The 16,908-nt window shown below is 42.7% G+C and overlaps 2 protein-coding genes across 13 annotated transcripts in view; one reads left to right on the top strand and one right to left on the bottom strand.

The window, feature by feature from the left end:
* LOC137424161 (myoferlin-like) overlaps positions 1-14,894 on the top strand; it is a 281,368-nt gene extending 266,474 nt beyond the window's left edge. Inside the window, exons 38-41 of the mRNA XM_078773618.1 lie at positions 626-822; positions 6,078-6,187; positions 12,231-12,378; positions 12,605-14,894. Of these exons, the coding sequence (XP_078629744.1) occupies positions 626-822; positions 6,078-6,187; positions 12,231-12,378; positions 12,605-12,640 (491 nt within the window). The 3' untranslated portion in view covers positions 12,641-14,894. The remainder of the gene's footprint in view (positions 1-625; positions 823-6,077; positions 6,188-12,230; positions 12,379-12,604) is intronic.
* Positions 14,895-15,039: 145 nt separating this feature from the next.
* Positions 15,040-16,908, bottom strand: part of LOC137423202 (acyl-CoA dehydrogenase family member 11) — a 78,658-nt gene continuing 76,789 nt past the window's right edge. For all 12 annotated transcript variants that reach the window (XM_068110090.2, XM_078774576.1, XM_068110091.2 and 9 more), the window contains one exon: positions 15,040-15,726. In XM_068110090.2, coding sequence (XP_067966191.2) covers positions 15,612-15,726 — 115 coding nt within the window. In that variant the 3' untranslated portion in view covers positions 15,040-15,611. The remainder of the gene's footprint in view (positions 15,727-16,908) is intronic.

A 16,908-nucleotide genomic window follows, 5' to 3' on the forward strand; every position in this document is an offset into this window, starting at 1 on the left:
TCTTAGTCTGTTCTGTTGATGCACTGTGTTCAACACTGGACCTCTGCAAGGACGTCTTGCCACCAGGCCCCAACTTCTCAAGCTCCTCTGCACAGTCGAGACACTGATGCGGTTGTTGTGGCGACCTTTTGTCAATGCAGCTGTTTGCGTCGCAGGGCGGAAACGATCACGAAGATGCTGCAACACAATCCAGCAGTCTTGGTTTGGGGTGGTTACCCGTGGTCTTCCTATTCGTGGACCATCATTCACAGTTCCAGTTTCACCATAACGCCTGGCCAGGTTGGAAATTGCAGGCTGTGAACATTGAACAACGAAGACATTGGGCAATTGTTTGCTGGCTTACACCAGCCTCAAGCATCCCAATTGCCCTGAAACATTGTTCAGATGTCAGGCATGGCATCTGAATTTTCTTGTTGATTTCCCTGTCAGAAACATCTAGAGTGACTATAGACAGCAGTAAAAATGTCTAACCACGAAAACTGAAGGATTTCATTATGAGGGTCATTATTTAAAGGGAAATATCCCTGTTTGTTTGACTGTTTGTTTGACTTTGACCTTTGACATGGCCACAATGGTATTGATGCCACAATGAGCATGGATTTATTGTGTGTATTCCCCTCTACAGGGAGCCTGACATTGGACCTGAACTGCATGCCAGTTTCTGTCAAATTGCCTGAAACTTGTGGCCTGCATCAAATCCCTGCAGCCACAAGCTCAATAAAAAAGAGGAAGAGAATCGAAATGATATCAATTTTTCAGAAAAGGAGCATCAGGGGATGGTGGCCCTGTTACGCCGAAGAGGGAAACACATGGACATTGATGGTCAGTGGTTTCGAATTGTTTCTCACTTTTGGTTGTTCATTGATTTAAAATGCTTTTTAAGTTATTTTTAAATGGCTAACATGTAATAAAACACACAACTGCAAATTAAACGAAAGATAACAGATTAGGAAAGCATAAGTTTATGCTGGTGATGGCGTCGTAACCATATGGTCATTGGGGAGCCATAGTGACATTTATATTGCCAAAATACCTGGTTGTGCCCACATCTCTTCTCTGGACTGGATTTCTAAGCAGCTATGGGGATCAAAAACACACTATAGTGAGCGTAATACAAACAAGGAACAAGGCATTACCCACTCCACCACCAAATATCTGTGTGTACACGTGGGTTATCAAGACGATTTCTATTTACAATGGTTTTCTGTTATTACCTCTACCACTGAAGGTGGACGGAGGTTATGTTTTCACTCCTGTCTGTCTGTCTGTTTGTTTGTCTGTGAGCAGGATATTCAAATAGTTGTGGACAGATTCAGACGAAATTTGATGGACAGGTTGGGTGCATGACAAGGACGAATTGATTAGATTTTGGTGAACATCTGGATCCAGATACTATAATTTATAAGTGATTCTTCACCATTGAGAGATGGGGCCAAAAACGATATATTTAACATTATATCTGAAAAGGTTATGGACAGATTGGGATGAAACTTGTAGGACAGGTTTGGTGTGTGACAAGGACGAATTGATTTGACTTTGGTGAAGTCCGGATCCGGATACGAGAAGTTTTTATTTTTTAAGTGATTCTTCAACATTTGAGCGATGGAGACAAAAACTAAATGCAGCATTATATTTCGAAAAGTTGTGGACGAGTTATGCCAAAACTAGGTGGGTGAGTTGACTATGTACAGAACAAGCAAACAAGAACAAACCGATTAGATTTTGGTTCTGGTCCAGATCCAGATCTGGCCTATTGGTGGGATACAAAACATGGACCATGGATGGGAAGCAAACCTCCAGTTAAGCAGTACTTTGGCTCTGAATTCGTCCTGATCACACATACATAGAGAGGAGTGAGATAATTGTCTAACTCTGTCTGCCTGACTGGCAGTCAAACAAAGTGGAAAATCATTCCAAACAGGAAACTTCCTGTTTTGAAGGATGCCATAAAAGACACAAACAATAGGCACAAATACATAATGTAACACTGTAGATAGGGTGGTGTAATAGTCGCTGTATCAACGGCGGTAAACATGCGGACATCATACATCACAATCGCCATGCTCTTCCTTTACGTTTTTTATTCAGTGTGAAACACAAACAAAACGATTGTTAAAATGACCATCAAATAACGAAAGCATCGGCGTTATGTCTCTTGCAACAAAACGGTATGTCTAGATGCCTCAGGCTTTATGTCTATCCTTCGGACCGCTTCGGACAAATTAATCCCAGGTTTCTTAATGCAGTAGTGTATCGTTTCAGTTGTATCACTTTCGTAATAGTAATAATAATAATATAGTAAATATGACCATAACACTTTCATCCCAATGTCGTGAATACAAAGTTAATGCATTGAAGCGGTGTATGGTTCATGATTCCATAATAAGTTGTGTACGGACTAACAACCGTGAAAGTAAGGAATTCGCCTCGGTTTTTTGACAGCATGTTTTTAACCCAACCATTGTGGGGGTATAATCTAGATTACAGTAGATCTTCCTTCCCGCAGTTCTGTAAGTAAAACTAACATCACGGATGTCAGGGTTCCTCTACATTTATTTGTTTAATCTTATAAGCAGCATTAACGACTGTTTAAAAAGCTAATCATATGTGTTTGTGGTTTATAATATTTTATAAGCCTGGCTACTATTGGGAAGGAGCTGTTAGACTTTCGGTCTTGGTGATGCGACCTTTACAATCTTTATTTTATTTAAATTGGAGTATATACTTGGAAACTCTAGAACACAAATCACCTTGATACCACTTTCAAAAACCTACAATTTTGTCGTACTTGGACATGTTAAATAAGGTGGTGTATAATAAGATTACTTCAACGGTGATAAACTTCTGAATTTTTTTTATACAACCTTTAAAGTCATGATTTTTTTTCAATTGAGTTATATACTATACGTCAACACTGCTGTATGGTGTTCTTTGAACTCTCGAGTTACTTCCGCCTCCAAAGGTGGCCGGAAATTATGTTTTCACCCGTTAGTCTGTCTGTTTGGCTGTGAGCAGGACATCTCAAAAGGTTTGAACAGAAGATTCGGACGAAAGTTGTTGGACAGGTTGGGTTGCTTAGATTTTAGTGAAGATCCGCATCCGGATACTATAATTTTTAATTGAATGTTCTCCATTGAGAGATGTGACCAAAAACGATCAACATACAAGTACAAATCCATGCAAAGTACACCGCCCCCATGTCAAATAAATAAATATCCTCCAGCGCGGGGCGCCTTCTGTGCCTAGCAATACCGCTGTACAGCACATAGAGACGGTATTGGGAAGGAGAGGTGTACAATAATTGATTGATTAATTGCATAATTAAAATCAATAAATAACAATCGTAAAATAATTTCTTAATCAATTGGCTAAAAACATACCTCAACCACCAGTGTTTCATCCGAAGCTGTAACTTTTTGAAAATTAATAAATCAAAAATATCCTTCATAGCCACATCACTTGGTCACTGTCCTGTCTAAATACTAGCTTCCTAGCTCAAAAGGTGCCTGAGATATTGGCCAAATGAGAAAGAAAATAAATAGGTGATTAATAATGAAATTAAACAAATAATAATTGCAAAAGAATTAAATTATTAATCAATTGGCTACTAAAATGTCTAAACCACCACCGTTTCATCCGAATCTGTAACTTAAAAAAAAATTAGGTCATTAATCGAATAACTAAATAATTAATTGATTCATTGACTAATCAATAAATAATATAATCGATTAATTGATTACTCAATGAATCAAAAATAACCTTTATAGCCAAATCACTTTTCATTGTCATGTCCAAATATCAGCTGCCTAGTTCAAAAGGTGCCTGAGATAATGCCCAGAAGAGAAGGGAAATAAATCAGTACCTAATTAATCGATAATAATTAAGTAACTCATCAATTAATTGATTAATCAAAAAACAGAAAATACTGTTTACTGCCAAAGTACTTTCTCACTATTGTGCTGAAATTTCAGCTTCCCCGCTCAAAGGATGGCTGAGATATCTCCCGGACAACCAAGAATACAAACAAGAAAACAAACAAACAAGAAAACAAGGAAATAAACAACCAGAGTGAAAACTGAGCACTCCCTTTGAGCGTGCGTCGTTGCCGGGCCCCCTTCGCTGGAACGAAGTTCAGGGGATCCCCCTTCTGTGCCTGGCAATGACGTCATGCAGCACCTGGAGATTGCATAGGAAAGCAGCGGTGTACAATAGCACGATATCACAAGAAGTTGTGCAAGGATTCGGACGAAACCTGTTGAACAGGTTGGGCGTGTGACAAGGAAGAATTGGTTCAATTTTGGTTCAATCCTCCCTCTTTAAAGTCTTCTTTTTCTTTAGCGTTTACTCCATATCTGTGGTTATATGGGGTGCTTCGTGTATATTTATTTATTTCACTGTGATCGCCACTGCATGGAAAGTTTCGTCATATATCGGTTTTCATCACATATTGGCAACTAAAGCAAACGTCAACTTGCGACTCCTCTCTCTCCCCTGCACCCCCCCCCCTCCCCCCTGTCTGTCTCTCTCTCTCTCTGTCTGTCTGTCTGTCTGTCTCTCTCTCTCTGTCTGTCTCTCCCTTCCCCTCTCCTCCCACCCTCTCACCCCCTTTTTCTCTCTCCCTCCTCCCCCCCCCCCCCCCCCTTTAATATCAAAGCGACTGGTGGTGTTTGTTCCTATATTACAAAGAAGCGAAGCGAGGGGTGGTATTTGCTTGTATATTACAAAAAAGAAGTGATTCGATTTTGGGTTCATCAGGTCAAAGGTCATGTCCCCTTTGAAAGTGTTGCAGACCTTAACTCAACTTTGAAGGATCTAACGTTCTCTCTTGTACTTGTCTTTCTTTTCTTTCTCTTATGACCTTTCATTTTTCATGTGACCTTTAAATTCAATCAGATGGACCAGTTGTTTGACATATTGTGCGGTGGAGGCATATCCATCAATGCATTCATTCAATTTTCTAGTTTGTTCTATTTTAGGCCATGGACTTGTTGATTTACTCCATTGGTTATGTAGAAAGAGTCATAGCTATAAAATAAGAATAATATCTCGCTTCTGGGCCTCTGGGCCATTCACTAAGGTAAATTCTTGAAACCATTAAATTTTGAGCAGTCAAGATGCAAGGAATTGTGGCGTAGTTATTTTTAGCTCATCTGGAACGAAGTTCAGAGGAGCTTATGCGATGGCGCATTGTCCGTCCGTCCTTCAGTCCGTCTGTAAACACTTGAATCTTCTTCTCCGAAACCGCTCATGGGATTGTGACCAAACTTGGCACAAATGATATTTGTTGTGTTGTGACTAAAGTTTGTTCAGGCATTTAAAAAATTGGGGTCTAAGGGGGGTCTACCGGGGTCAAAAGTGGATGCAGGTTTGACCCCCAAAATAGGAATTTGCTTTTCCTCTGAAACTGCACATGAACTTTCGATGAAACGTGACAACAACCTAAAAACCTTCCACAACCAAGCATTTTAAACATCGAGTCCTGAGGGGTCTACTGGGGGATGCCCCCCAAAATAGGTATTTTTTTGTTTGTTTGTTTAAATTATTATGATTATGTTAGTATGATTCTACATGCTGCCCTATCTTCTAGCAACCATTGGAATTGGTTTAAAATACCTTTAGTCAGTGCAGTATACTGTTTATTCCACCAGGTGAGCACCAGGGGTATTGCCCCCGTTTTACTCAGCAATTGAGGATAGCTTCGTTGTAAAACGGAAATTTATAGAATCTGCAATAAGAAGTTGAAGAAAAAGAAAATTAAATGTGTTTGTTTCAATTTCTGCGATTAGTTACGAATTTGTAAGCACAAGATATTGCATTATCATGTTAGGAATACAATATGTCACGTGTAGCTTTGTCAGTTTCTCTATCGTCAGGGGTCATATAGATTGCCACGTCTCCAATCAGCCTCATCTTCCTCTCTTTTCTTTTAGGAGTCTGAAAGTCAAATTTCCATCTGAATCCCAGCACCTTGTCTGTATTTAGCATCATGTGTTACCTGTGGTCCTAACCTTTATGCACACCTGTATTGTCTCATAATGGGGACTGGGGCATATTCTAAATGGCCAATGTGCTTGCAGGGTAAGGTAGAGTTGACAATGGAAATCTTGAACGAGAAAGAATTTGAGGAGAAACCAGCTGGACAAGGTCGTGATGATCCAAACGTCAATCCAACATTGGAACCACCAATGTGAGAGAACAGTTTTTGTTGATTGATTGATTCATTGTTGTTGCTATGACGTACAGTAGTGTATTGTTATACAGACCACATAAATGCTATGCATAGGTTATTGTATAAATTTTGTTGTTTTTTTACACCGGGACTCCCCACCTGCAAAAGAGAAAAAAAAGAAGAAAAGAAGTACAGATACATTCAAAGTACACCGCCCCCATGCCAAATATATCTATATATTATATTGCTGCAGATCTCCGACGTCGGCCTTCCCCTTATCAAGGGGGAATTAATCCCCTTGTCCTTTATCTGACCGACGCGATCCTGAAGTTATCATGTTCCTTCCGGTCGGTGTTAAATAGGGTTGTTGGTCGAATTTAGTCCTATTACCTAAGTACTAACACCGACCGTGAAGCAAGGAAATAACTCCCGCCCAAATCACGGATATTGTTGGAATATGCCGAGCGGATAGCAATCCGCAATCCGAGCTGTTAACCAATGACTAGACCCGATTATAGCGGTTCCTAATCGTGACAAGCATATACAATGGGGAAAAGACTAGGACGATCGAATTTAGGAAGAAACTAGGAAGAACAAGGCAATTTATTAACAATGTACAAGAAGAGGAAAAGAAAGAATGTGAATGTACAAGGAAGAGGAAGGAAAAGTACACAGGGCAGCCTTAATAACAGTCTTACTTATCCCTTGGACTCGGGCCCGTTCGCTCTCAGACTCGGTCTCAGACGCAGACTCACGCGGGGATGTAGAAGGTAGGGTGGAAGGTCCGGTGATGGCGTCCACAGCTCGTCCCGGTCCTAGACTCGTTCCGTGCAGCAGCTGGTGGACGGCAGGCAGCTCTTCCCGTGTAGCGTAGGCATGAGCGGACAGTTATTGTGTCGGGGAAAGGTCGGTAAGCTGGCGGTTATTGCACGCCTAGCCACGTACGTAATATGTGTACCGGCGCCTTTACACGCGCTCCCGGTATTACTCTGATCGCTCCAAGCGCCCCTTCCCCAATGTCCTTCTGCACGCTGCAGTTCTCGGCAATGCGTGCCGCGCGCTCGCCCTTTGTAAAGCTGGTTGCCACAGCGCGTCTCTCACTCTCGTACTCAACTCTCGTACCGGTCCTTCTGAATGCGCTCTTTATACCACGAAGTTCTTCTGGCCAGTCCTTTGTAATGAGCGCTGCTGCGTAAGTCCCCTCGAGGGCTTTGTGTGCGCACTTTTATAAGCCAAGACAGCGAACGCTCTGGAAGCCCCAAACCACGCCCTGTCAGGCGATCTCCCCTTAGCCCTGATTGGCTGGTGTGGTCTTACCGGCTCCGCCTTGATGGCCGCTTGACGTGGCAGCACCTCCACCCTTGCGCTCCATCCCCCTTTTTGGGCCTCACCTCATGGCTTTTGAGCGAGCCCAAGGGCAGCGAAGGCTGTTGGCCAAGGAGCGTAACAAACTGGGAGGGGCGATGGGGTACAAACTGAAGAGCGCTTAATGGCGTCGCTTGGAGGGAGGCTGCAAAATGGACGAGGGGCCTACTCTTATTTGTTTGACACAACGCAGATGCAACTACTGGACATGGCCTTATCTAAACACATACTAAGAAATAACTATCGTCCTAAGGTGACCTACGTGTTGCTTGTGGCCTACCTATGGGGTGCAACCTTTAACCTTTAATGATGTTATATTTACAAGTGTGGGTTCTCAAAACCGCAACAATATAAACGCAAGTTGTCTGTGTGTGTCCGCGTTTTATTCAGAGATGGCTGAACGGATCTTCATCAACCTTTCAGAGGTTCATCAGTCTCTCTCTCTTCAGTTCTCATCAGAGTCTCATCAGTTCATCAGCCTGGGAGTGTTTTAGGCAGAAAAAAAAATGAAAAAAAAAAGTTCATTTTTTTGGAGTTAAAAAAAAAAAATCGCTCGATAGTGCCGAAGCCTTTTTAAATTAATGACAGTTATATACAAGTACACATTCGCATAAATAAATACAAAACAATCACCAGACATTTGAATACAAATAAATCAAACAATTCCGGAAGTGTACGAAGTTGGTAGTACGGCTTCTTCTTCTTCCTGATCGACATCACACTTAACTCAGAAACGTGATGAATGCCACATTCACAAACCAGCATATGTATGAACCCCCTTCCTCTCCTGCATATGTATGAACCCCCTTCCTCTCCTGCCTCTCCCCCTTGCCCCCTTCCTCCCTTTCCCCCCTCCCTGCCCCTCCCCCTCCCTGCCCCTCTCCCTCCCTGTCCCTCCTCTTGCCCCCCTCCCTCCTCCCTCCCCCTTCCCCACCCTCCAATCCCTTCTCCCCCTCCCCTCCCCTCCCCTTCCACTATCTCCCCCCACCCTTCCCCTCCCCTCTCCTCTCCCCTTCCCTCCCCTCCTCCCCATTCCTCTCCTGCCTCTCCCCCTTCCTCCCCTTTCCCCCCCCTCCCTACCCCTTCCCCCTCTCTCCCCCTTCCCCCTCTCTCCCCCTTCCCCACCCTCCAACCCCTTCTCCCCCTCCCCTCCCCTTCCCCTATCTCCCCCCCTCCCCTCTCCTCCCCTCTCCCCCTCCCCTCCCCTTTCCCTCCCCTCCCATCCTCCCACTTCCCTGCCCTCCCCCGCCCGGCAACGCCGGATACTTCTGCTAGTGAGACTATAAATGAGACCTTTCCCAGTATGAAATTTCATAAAGAATTGTACCGTTTGAAAAAACGCTCCATTTCCACTACTGCTGTAACTTAACTCTCTGGTTAATCTTTATGTGCGATCTAAATCGTTATCCAAAGGCTGGGATTGGAAGGGCAATCCAAGTCGACCAGTACCGATAATAATCTTTGGATTATTTAAATCGGGACATTGGGATTTCCCGTCATTAGAACATATTGGTGGGCATATAATATTTCCAATAAATGGCAGTTTCCTTCATACTATATACTGGATGTGGCGAGTGTATGGTGCACAGTCAGGTGAACACCACTTTAAAGGCTATTTGTGGATACATTTGTACTTGCACTTTCTTTCCACATTAATACTGGAGTGTATCGACTATCAGACTTCTGCATGAACCAGTCGAGCCTAAGGATACTTCCGCAAATAATGGTTCATTCCAAGGCATTGTTCTGCAATAACTGCCCAGAAATGCCAACACTTGCTCTCCAAACTCTCTGCCTATGGAATCCAAGGCCAACTTCACTCTTAGGTTACTAACTCCCTCCACTCTCGTTGCTAACGTGTGGCTCTCAAACGAATCCTATCATCTCCTCTCCATGTTGAGGTTGGAGTGCCCCAAGGCATTGTTCTGCAATAACTGCCCAGAAATGCCAACACTTGCTCTCCAAACTCTCTGCCTATGGAATCCAAGGCCAACTTCACTCTTAGGTTACTAACTCCCTCCACTCTCGTTGCTAACGTGTGGCTCTCAAACGAATCCTATCATCTCCTCTCCCTGTTGAGGTTGGAGTGCCCCAAGGCAGTGTTCAACACCCCCATCCTATTCCTATTCTTCATCAATGATGTCTTTCACTGTCGAGAAAATTCTCTTTATCTATTTGCTGATGATGCCGCTCTCTGCCATGACATCCCTCATGCTTCTGGCAGACAGGAAGCAACGTCTTCCCTGTCCTCAGATCTTGAAAAAAAAATCACAATCTGGTCAAACACTTGAAATATGTATTTTAACCATGAGAAAAACCACACATTCACGTCACTCCCACACACTCGCTCTCAGAAAGGACTTATGGCAAACCCTCCCATCTACTTTCTCAACAACCCTCTCAAAGAAGTTCCATCACTCAAATGATTGGGTCTCACGCTCAGCCATGATCTTTCTTAGGCAAACCACATTTGCAAAGTTGGCCTCAAAAGAAAGCTCGCTGGACAATAGAAGTGCTGGCTGGACATCTTTCATCATGCCAAGTCTTTCCTTGGCAAATCCGAACTTCTATCAACTTACAAGGCCTTCATCGGCAATTTGAGGGAGTACTTCTTTCCCCTTTCCACTAGCGCGCCGACTTCAGACCTTTCACACTTTGATGCCGTGGAGATGAATGCCCTCAAAAGCATTGGAATCTCCCGCCATGAAGCTGAGACTGAGTCTCTGGGCCTGTCACATCGCAGACAGGTTGGTGGCCTTTCTGCCTTCTACCACCTCTTTTCTGGCCTGGTACCCTCTGCTCTTCACGGTCCCTACCACTAAGTTTCTGCAAGGTGCATATGGTCTACCAATAACCTACGTATGGTGAAACTCTCAATATCCAGGCTCGTTTGTTTCTCTTTTCTCTTGCATGTGGAACCAATTTGCTCAGTCGACTCGATATCAATCTTCCCTCCAGGGCTTCATGGTGGTTGGTCCCTCTTTGGATCATCCCCCATCCATACTTAGGATCCTTTTTACCCTAATTATCCTCACCCAGCCCACCCTTCAATTCCAGGTTATCCTCCCTTCGGGTTTTTTTTGTCCATCGATTGCGGTTTATTCACACCAGTTTCACACAACAATCCAGTTTATTCACACCCTTTGTCCTCCTGTCCTCCGCCTCCCCTTGCTCTCATTCTTCCTCCATGTGTCTCTCTTGTTGCATCCTTTAACCCTGCTGTTTGTGTGTTTGCGAACTTTCCACTGTTCTTTTTGTTCAGTTCTAGCTTTTGCATGAGCCTCAATTTCGTGTACGAAACGTCAAGCCGTGATAGTTTGGCTATGTTTAGAAGAACACAATTTCCTTGGCAGCATAGAATCTCTCTGCATTCGCTTGATGGTGCATCATTATGTTCATCTGTACGTATAAAAGGCAAAAATCTCTCTCTCTCTCTCTGTCTCCCGCTCTCTCTCTCTCGCTTTCTCTCTCTCCCGCTCTCTCTCTCCCTCGCTCTCTCGCTCTCTCTCTCCCTCTCTCTCTCTCGTGCTCTCTCTCTCTCTCCCTCTCTCTCTCTCTCGCTCTCTCCCGCTCTCTCTCTCTCTCTCGCTCTCTCCCGCTCTCTCTCTCTCGCTCTCTCTCTCTCTCCCTCGCTCTCTCTCTCGCTGTCTTTGTATGTGTTATATGCACGGCCACATCTTTTAAGTTACAAACTCCAAACTCGAGGTGCAAATACAACTTTGTGTGGGGAGTAATGTAGGCTATGTGGCTGCAGTGTCACGTGTGAGTGTGAGGGGCTGGGGCATACATTTTCTATGTGAATGTGTACTGTATAGCACCACCTTGTGGTGGTGGCAGGGGGTACAAATGCTGAGGTTAAATAATTATTCGCATGGGTAAATTTGTCCTCCTCCCCTCCCCCTCTCCTTCATCTCTCCCCCTTTCTCCCTTTCTCTCTATCTCCCCTTCTTCCCCCCTCCAACCTCCACCACTCCCCCCCCAACCCCCCCCCCCCCATTAGGGGCAACGCCGAGTACTTTAGCTAGTACAGTATAATTCTGCATTGACCTAATGACATATGCCCCGTGAAAATTCCTCATTTCTGTGCAGGTTTAAAAGGGCAGAATTATTTAATTTCACACCAGCCTAATTTTCTAGGAATTGTTAATTTTACATTTTTGTTTAGCCACTATTGCATCACTTTTGAGTGTGTTGTGGTAAAGTGCTAACTGTTCATTATGATGCTGCTGGTGATTACTAGTTGTTATAATTGCAACTATTAGGTGCACCAAATTAATTTAACCAGGACTCTAATGTACTTGCCTCTTCCAGCAAGAACCATGATTTACTTGGCTCAAGGAAGAGAAACCCATTTGTATTGAAAGTTAGTCAATCTGCCATGAAAGCCACCGTTTCAAGCATTAGCCCTTCTTCATGAGCAAGTGAAGTCCTCTCTTTGCTCTGACGAAGAGTTAACACTCTAAATGCCAGCCACACCTCGTTTCCCAGAGCAGTAAACGTACTCTTATCAACTTATAATGATAAATCCATCGCTTATGTTGTCCGTTGATGCAGACCACCACTAGGCCTTCACAGAGACCAGTGTGTTTTAACTTATCAATGGTTGATAAAAATGGATGGGTAGGCCATGCGATGGAAACATGAATGTTCTCACTCGTCTTTTATTCCATTTGACATGATCTTGTTTGTCATGCAGCCGGCCAAAAACCTCCTTCTTATGGTTCACTTCACCATTTAAAAGCTTCAAGTATATTTTGTGCAAACGTTACCAGAAGTACATCTGCTTCGGCGTTTTTACTGTGCTGGTGACACTTTTCCTGTCCATCTTTTTATACTCCTTGCCAGTAAGTATTTGAAGCTACATCATGTTTACTTAACTATTGGTTGTTAAACTAAGTTATTTGATGCCATTCATGTGAAAAGTAGAAAAATCTCACGGTAGTTGGGGCTATATTGAATTTCTTCCATCATGAATGTTCTGTTGATTCACCTTTATTCATGACATATTGTCACAAGGTTTCTAAAGCATTACTACTTTTTGTCTAAATGTGTTTTTTGTTTTGTTTACAGAATTACTCTGCACAAAAGATATTGGATTTGATTTGAATCCTTCCAGGCCATGCTGGAAACTTGCCATTCCTACATTTTATCTTGTCGATCAGCATTTTTCATGCTAATGTTGTGTAATTGCCGTATACAACAGACACGTACAAACTTTAGCTCGTTTAGAAACTCGGGTTTCTTTTTTTCATGTGGAAGCTGTGATGAATAGCCTCTTCCTTTGTATATCAAAACTGATATTTTACTAATCGCACTATCGTGAATTTTCTTCATTCATAACTAGCAGGTGTACCCGGTGTTGCTGTTGTTGGCATTTCCTGTTGGCATTTTGAAGAAATCAAATTTTGATTTCTTTTTCAATTTTTTTGTGGTGGTTTAAAAATCAAATTTTGCTTTTTCTATTTTTTTTTCTATTTCCTAACCTACACCCACTAAGGAATGGGGTCGGGAATAATTTAATATTACTTTTCACAGAGCTACAAAAGCTTAGACACGATAGAGTGATTAAAGAAAAAAAAAATTATGTACGGTTTTTCAAAACTTTAAAAAAAACATTTTTTTGCCTAAACCACTCACCCACCCTTCACCGGTACTCATTCGTGAACTTTTGAAAGTTTGACGAAGATCCGTTTGGCCATCTCTAAGAAAAAATGGCGACACATATGGAGGTGGATATACTTGGTAAGTCTCCTTTCCATCTCCTGAAACTCTCCCATGTGTGGATATAGACACACACACACACACACACACACACACACACACACACACACACACACACACACACACACACACACACACCTCTCTTCTGTGTATACATAACATAAATACTTAGAACCTTGTGAACGATGTTAATCTCTTCTCAAGTTGGTCTTATTTCGTTTTTCAGCCATTTGAATAAACATTTCACAAGAGTATGTTGTTTATTATTATGTTGTATGCAGCATATGGCTGCTAGTTGCATCATTGCTGGTAGCACGGCTGTGCCGCTGATGCAGTGCCCCTGTTACGAGTAAGCTGGTACTCATTTTGCCGACCTCAGAATGATGACAGGTTCGGTCAACCCATCTGGTGTTATGTAACGGCACTACAGGGGCTCAAACTCAAGAAGGCCTGATTTTGCTCAAACTTGGCACGAAGACAATACATGAGTACACATATGAAGATTTTGTCTTGTAATCCGACCAAAGATAGCTGAGTGGCTGGCGGCCTTTAACTCTGTACAGAAAATTACTATGAGGGCTATGACATTTAATGTCTTTCTCCTTGTTTTAACTAAAATTTCACCCTCACTACACTCCGTTACAATTTTTGGGTGCCGCTGATGATTCCCAATGTTTGAATTACACTCCTGACATCAACTGCTATGGAACCAGGGTTCAGGAGTTAGCATGAGGGTGGCTCATCAGACACTCTCCCTGACCTCCGGACGTGAGGCCTCGAGCCACGGATAACACCACGGGCAGGTAGGTTGCTGGGCAACCGTGGACATCGATTGAAGCTACCAAACTGAGCAGGGTCTCGCGTCTGCATTACCGCATTACCTTACCAGATGTTTGGCAGTCCCAATTGGGGAACCGGCCCTCAGCATTCACCCGTTTATTTATTACATACGGCCGAGTGAACTGTGCATGAACGTTGGCTGGTGGCATGAGCAAAAATGTGGGGTAAAACATCCGGCCTATCTATTTGTACACACCATATCGAACCAATGATGGAAATTAGACACAAGCAGTATTGAAAGCAATTCACCAATGATTCGCGAAAGGCATGCATTTACAGGGCACATAATCAATCAAGTATGACAATCAAAGCAATAAAGACACAAAAGAACAGCAATCGTATTCTTTAGTACGTATGAGCCCCTTAAGCCTGGTGTTGGCTTAACGGTTAAGATGGCTGGCTTGAGATCTCAGGGTCCTGAGTTGAAGACCCTGTTATTCTGTCATATCAACACCAAGTGGGTTGACTCAACCTGTCAACCTTCCGAGGTCGGCAAAATGAGTAAATGGCTGGGATGAATGATCCATTCGAGTATCCTGCGTCAGAGTGGCGACCCATCCAGGATTGTGCCCAATAGCCTAGGAAACTGCTTCAGCAGCTCTACGCATCTGAAGATGTAAAAAAGAGTGGTCTTCTTATTCTCTGAGCCCATTACACAACATTACTTGGCCTATACATAGGACTGGCATGCCATCAGAAACATTCCGGGAAGTGTAGAGAGAAATAATAGCAGAGAGAAGTAGAGCGAAGTATGAGGACAACTTCTGACTCGCACCGGTGCGTTCAGGCAGGTGTGTGCTTATCCAAAAATGGGGGAAAGGAATCAAAGAAGTAGGAATGTGTGAATGGAAATGAATTGAGAGCAACGATATATGCATGATAAGCTTTAAAGAAGAAAGGTGAGGTGCGAATGAAACCCTCATCTGTAAGGGTCAAGAGGCCAATCGTTGATAGCTTTTTAATCGTAATACTCTTTTTGTGTGTCTCCAGTGGATCAATTAGTGGTTCTTAGAGGAAGATCGTAAAAGTCAGTAAATTGAGCTATCTTCCCACGCTAGAGGCCTCGTGGCTCTCTCATTGTCGTGTCTTGTCCCGTGCCCGACTCACCACAACTCTATCTGTGTACATAAACTAATGACAACTGATTCTGGGAGCAAATAATGATGTATATCCAAAATTAAATGTGAACCATGATTAATCAACAATGCACGTAGTGAAAATAAATTGGAAAACAAAGCTTTAACCATTCATGAAAATCAAATTGTACATCAATGTGTCTCAAAAAGGTACCCAAGATGCCTCAAGGTCTTGTACCTACAAGGTCTTGTCGTCAAGATCTTCAATGATCATCACAAAAAGTCCTAAAATTTGCATCAAGAAAATGAAATGGAGATTCATTGAGCGATCATATGGACCATCATACGAATATAATATGAAAATCTTGCTATAAAAATCACTTTCTCCAAATCCAAGATGAGAAAGGAAAGTATAATTGGAGAAATCAAGGATTTGAAAGTTAGTGTGGTGGCTGCATCTTTCTCAGGCCTTCATTCACAAGCTCCTTGTCCATGGCAATATCAACGCTGTTGCAGCCTTGTGCAGGAACTAAGCACAGCTGCTGATTACTCCACCTAAGGAATGATAGCAAAATAAATGGACGTGTGATGGGAAAGGGGAATAAGAGGTAAAAAATTGGAAGTTGGAAAAAAATACATGGCATTATCAAAAATAGTTAGTGACCCAAAAGTTTGCTTTTATAAACAAAAATGAGACTGAGAAGAGTATATTTCACCGAGCGGCAAAACCAAATGAATACAACCAACAACCAATGCTAAAGTTGAAAGATAAATTTGATGGGAAAACGATCGGAGAAAGGTTAATGCAAAATAAATTGAAGGGTATAAATGTACAAGCTATTGATTGAAGAACGACTAAAGATAAAATACGCAAATCATATCAATGTTACACACTTGGTTACAGAAGGTCAAGTCTGGGGACGTAGACCATGTGACAATACAAAAAAAATATGAAGTGGGTGAATTCTCAGCTGTCTTGTCAGCCCTCAACCAAAACAGGAAGGGTTCTTCAGATCACACAAAGGAACTCATTATGAACACCCCTGGAAAAAGGAACTGTTTGTGTGAAATGCCAAGTCACATGGTAAAAATCAGCAGCAGCATTGCAACCTGTGGTCATCTTGAATACAGTTGTAAATTCTGAGACGATGCTGGTCGATACTTATGGCAAGGCTGTAAATTAAACCAAATGGTCATCAGACAGTACAGAGTAAAAATCTTGCTGAAGCCAATGACAGAGCACTTCCAATGACTATTGTACGTACTGACATTATTGCAAATGGGGAACGGCATCACGTATTCCACTTTGCAGAATACACCTCAGCCAAGCTCAAGAGTTCACGATATTAAAACGGTGCAATGAAGGGAGAAACTCAGCGATAATTTTTTTTATTCTAATCTAATGGTGATGTGAAATGATGAGGGGGCTTCCAGTTGCAGTTTCAGTTTAATGGCCTTCGGACATGACATTGCTTCACTCTTGCAAACTACGTTTTGCCACCTGCTGCAACTAGCATTTTGTGATCGTCAAATGTTAGTATTCAACGCTGTCCGTACACCTTCGAAAATTTGTTTTTTTGGTACTGTCCATACATTTTAATGCACGTTTGTTTTTGTTACTGATTCATATTTTGCCCCACTTATCCTCGTGAGCTTGGTTTTTCATTACTAATACACCCGCACACTATGGGAGCTGCAGAAAGCATCATTCCTCTTTGGGGTATATAGATTACAGTC

This window comes from Myxine glutinosa, chromosome 3 (genome assembly GCF_964187855.1).
Source record: "Myxine glutinosa chromosome 3, kmMyxGlut1.1, whole genome shotgun sequence".
Taxonomy (NCBI): Eukaryota; Metazoa; Chordata; class Myxini; order Myxiniformes; family Myxinidae; genus Myxine; species Myxine glutinosa.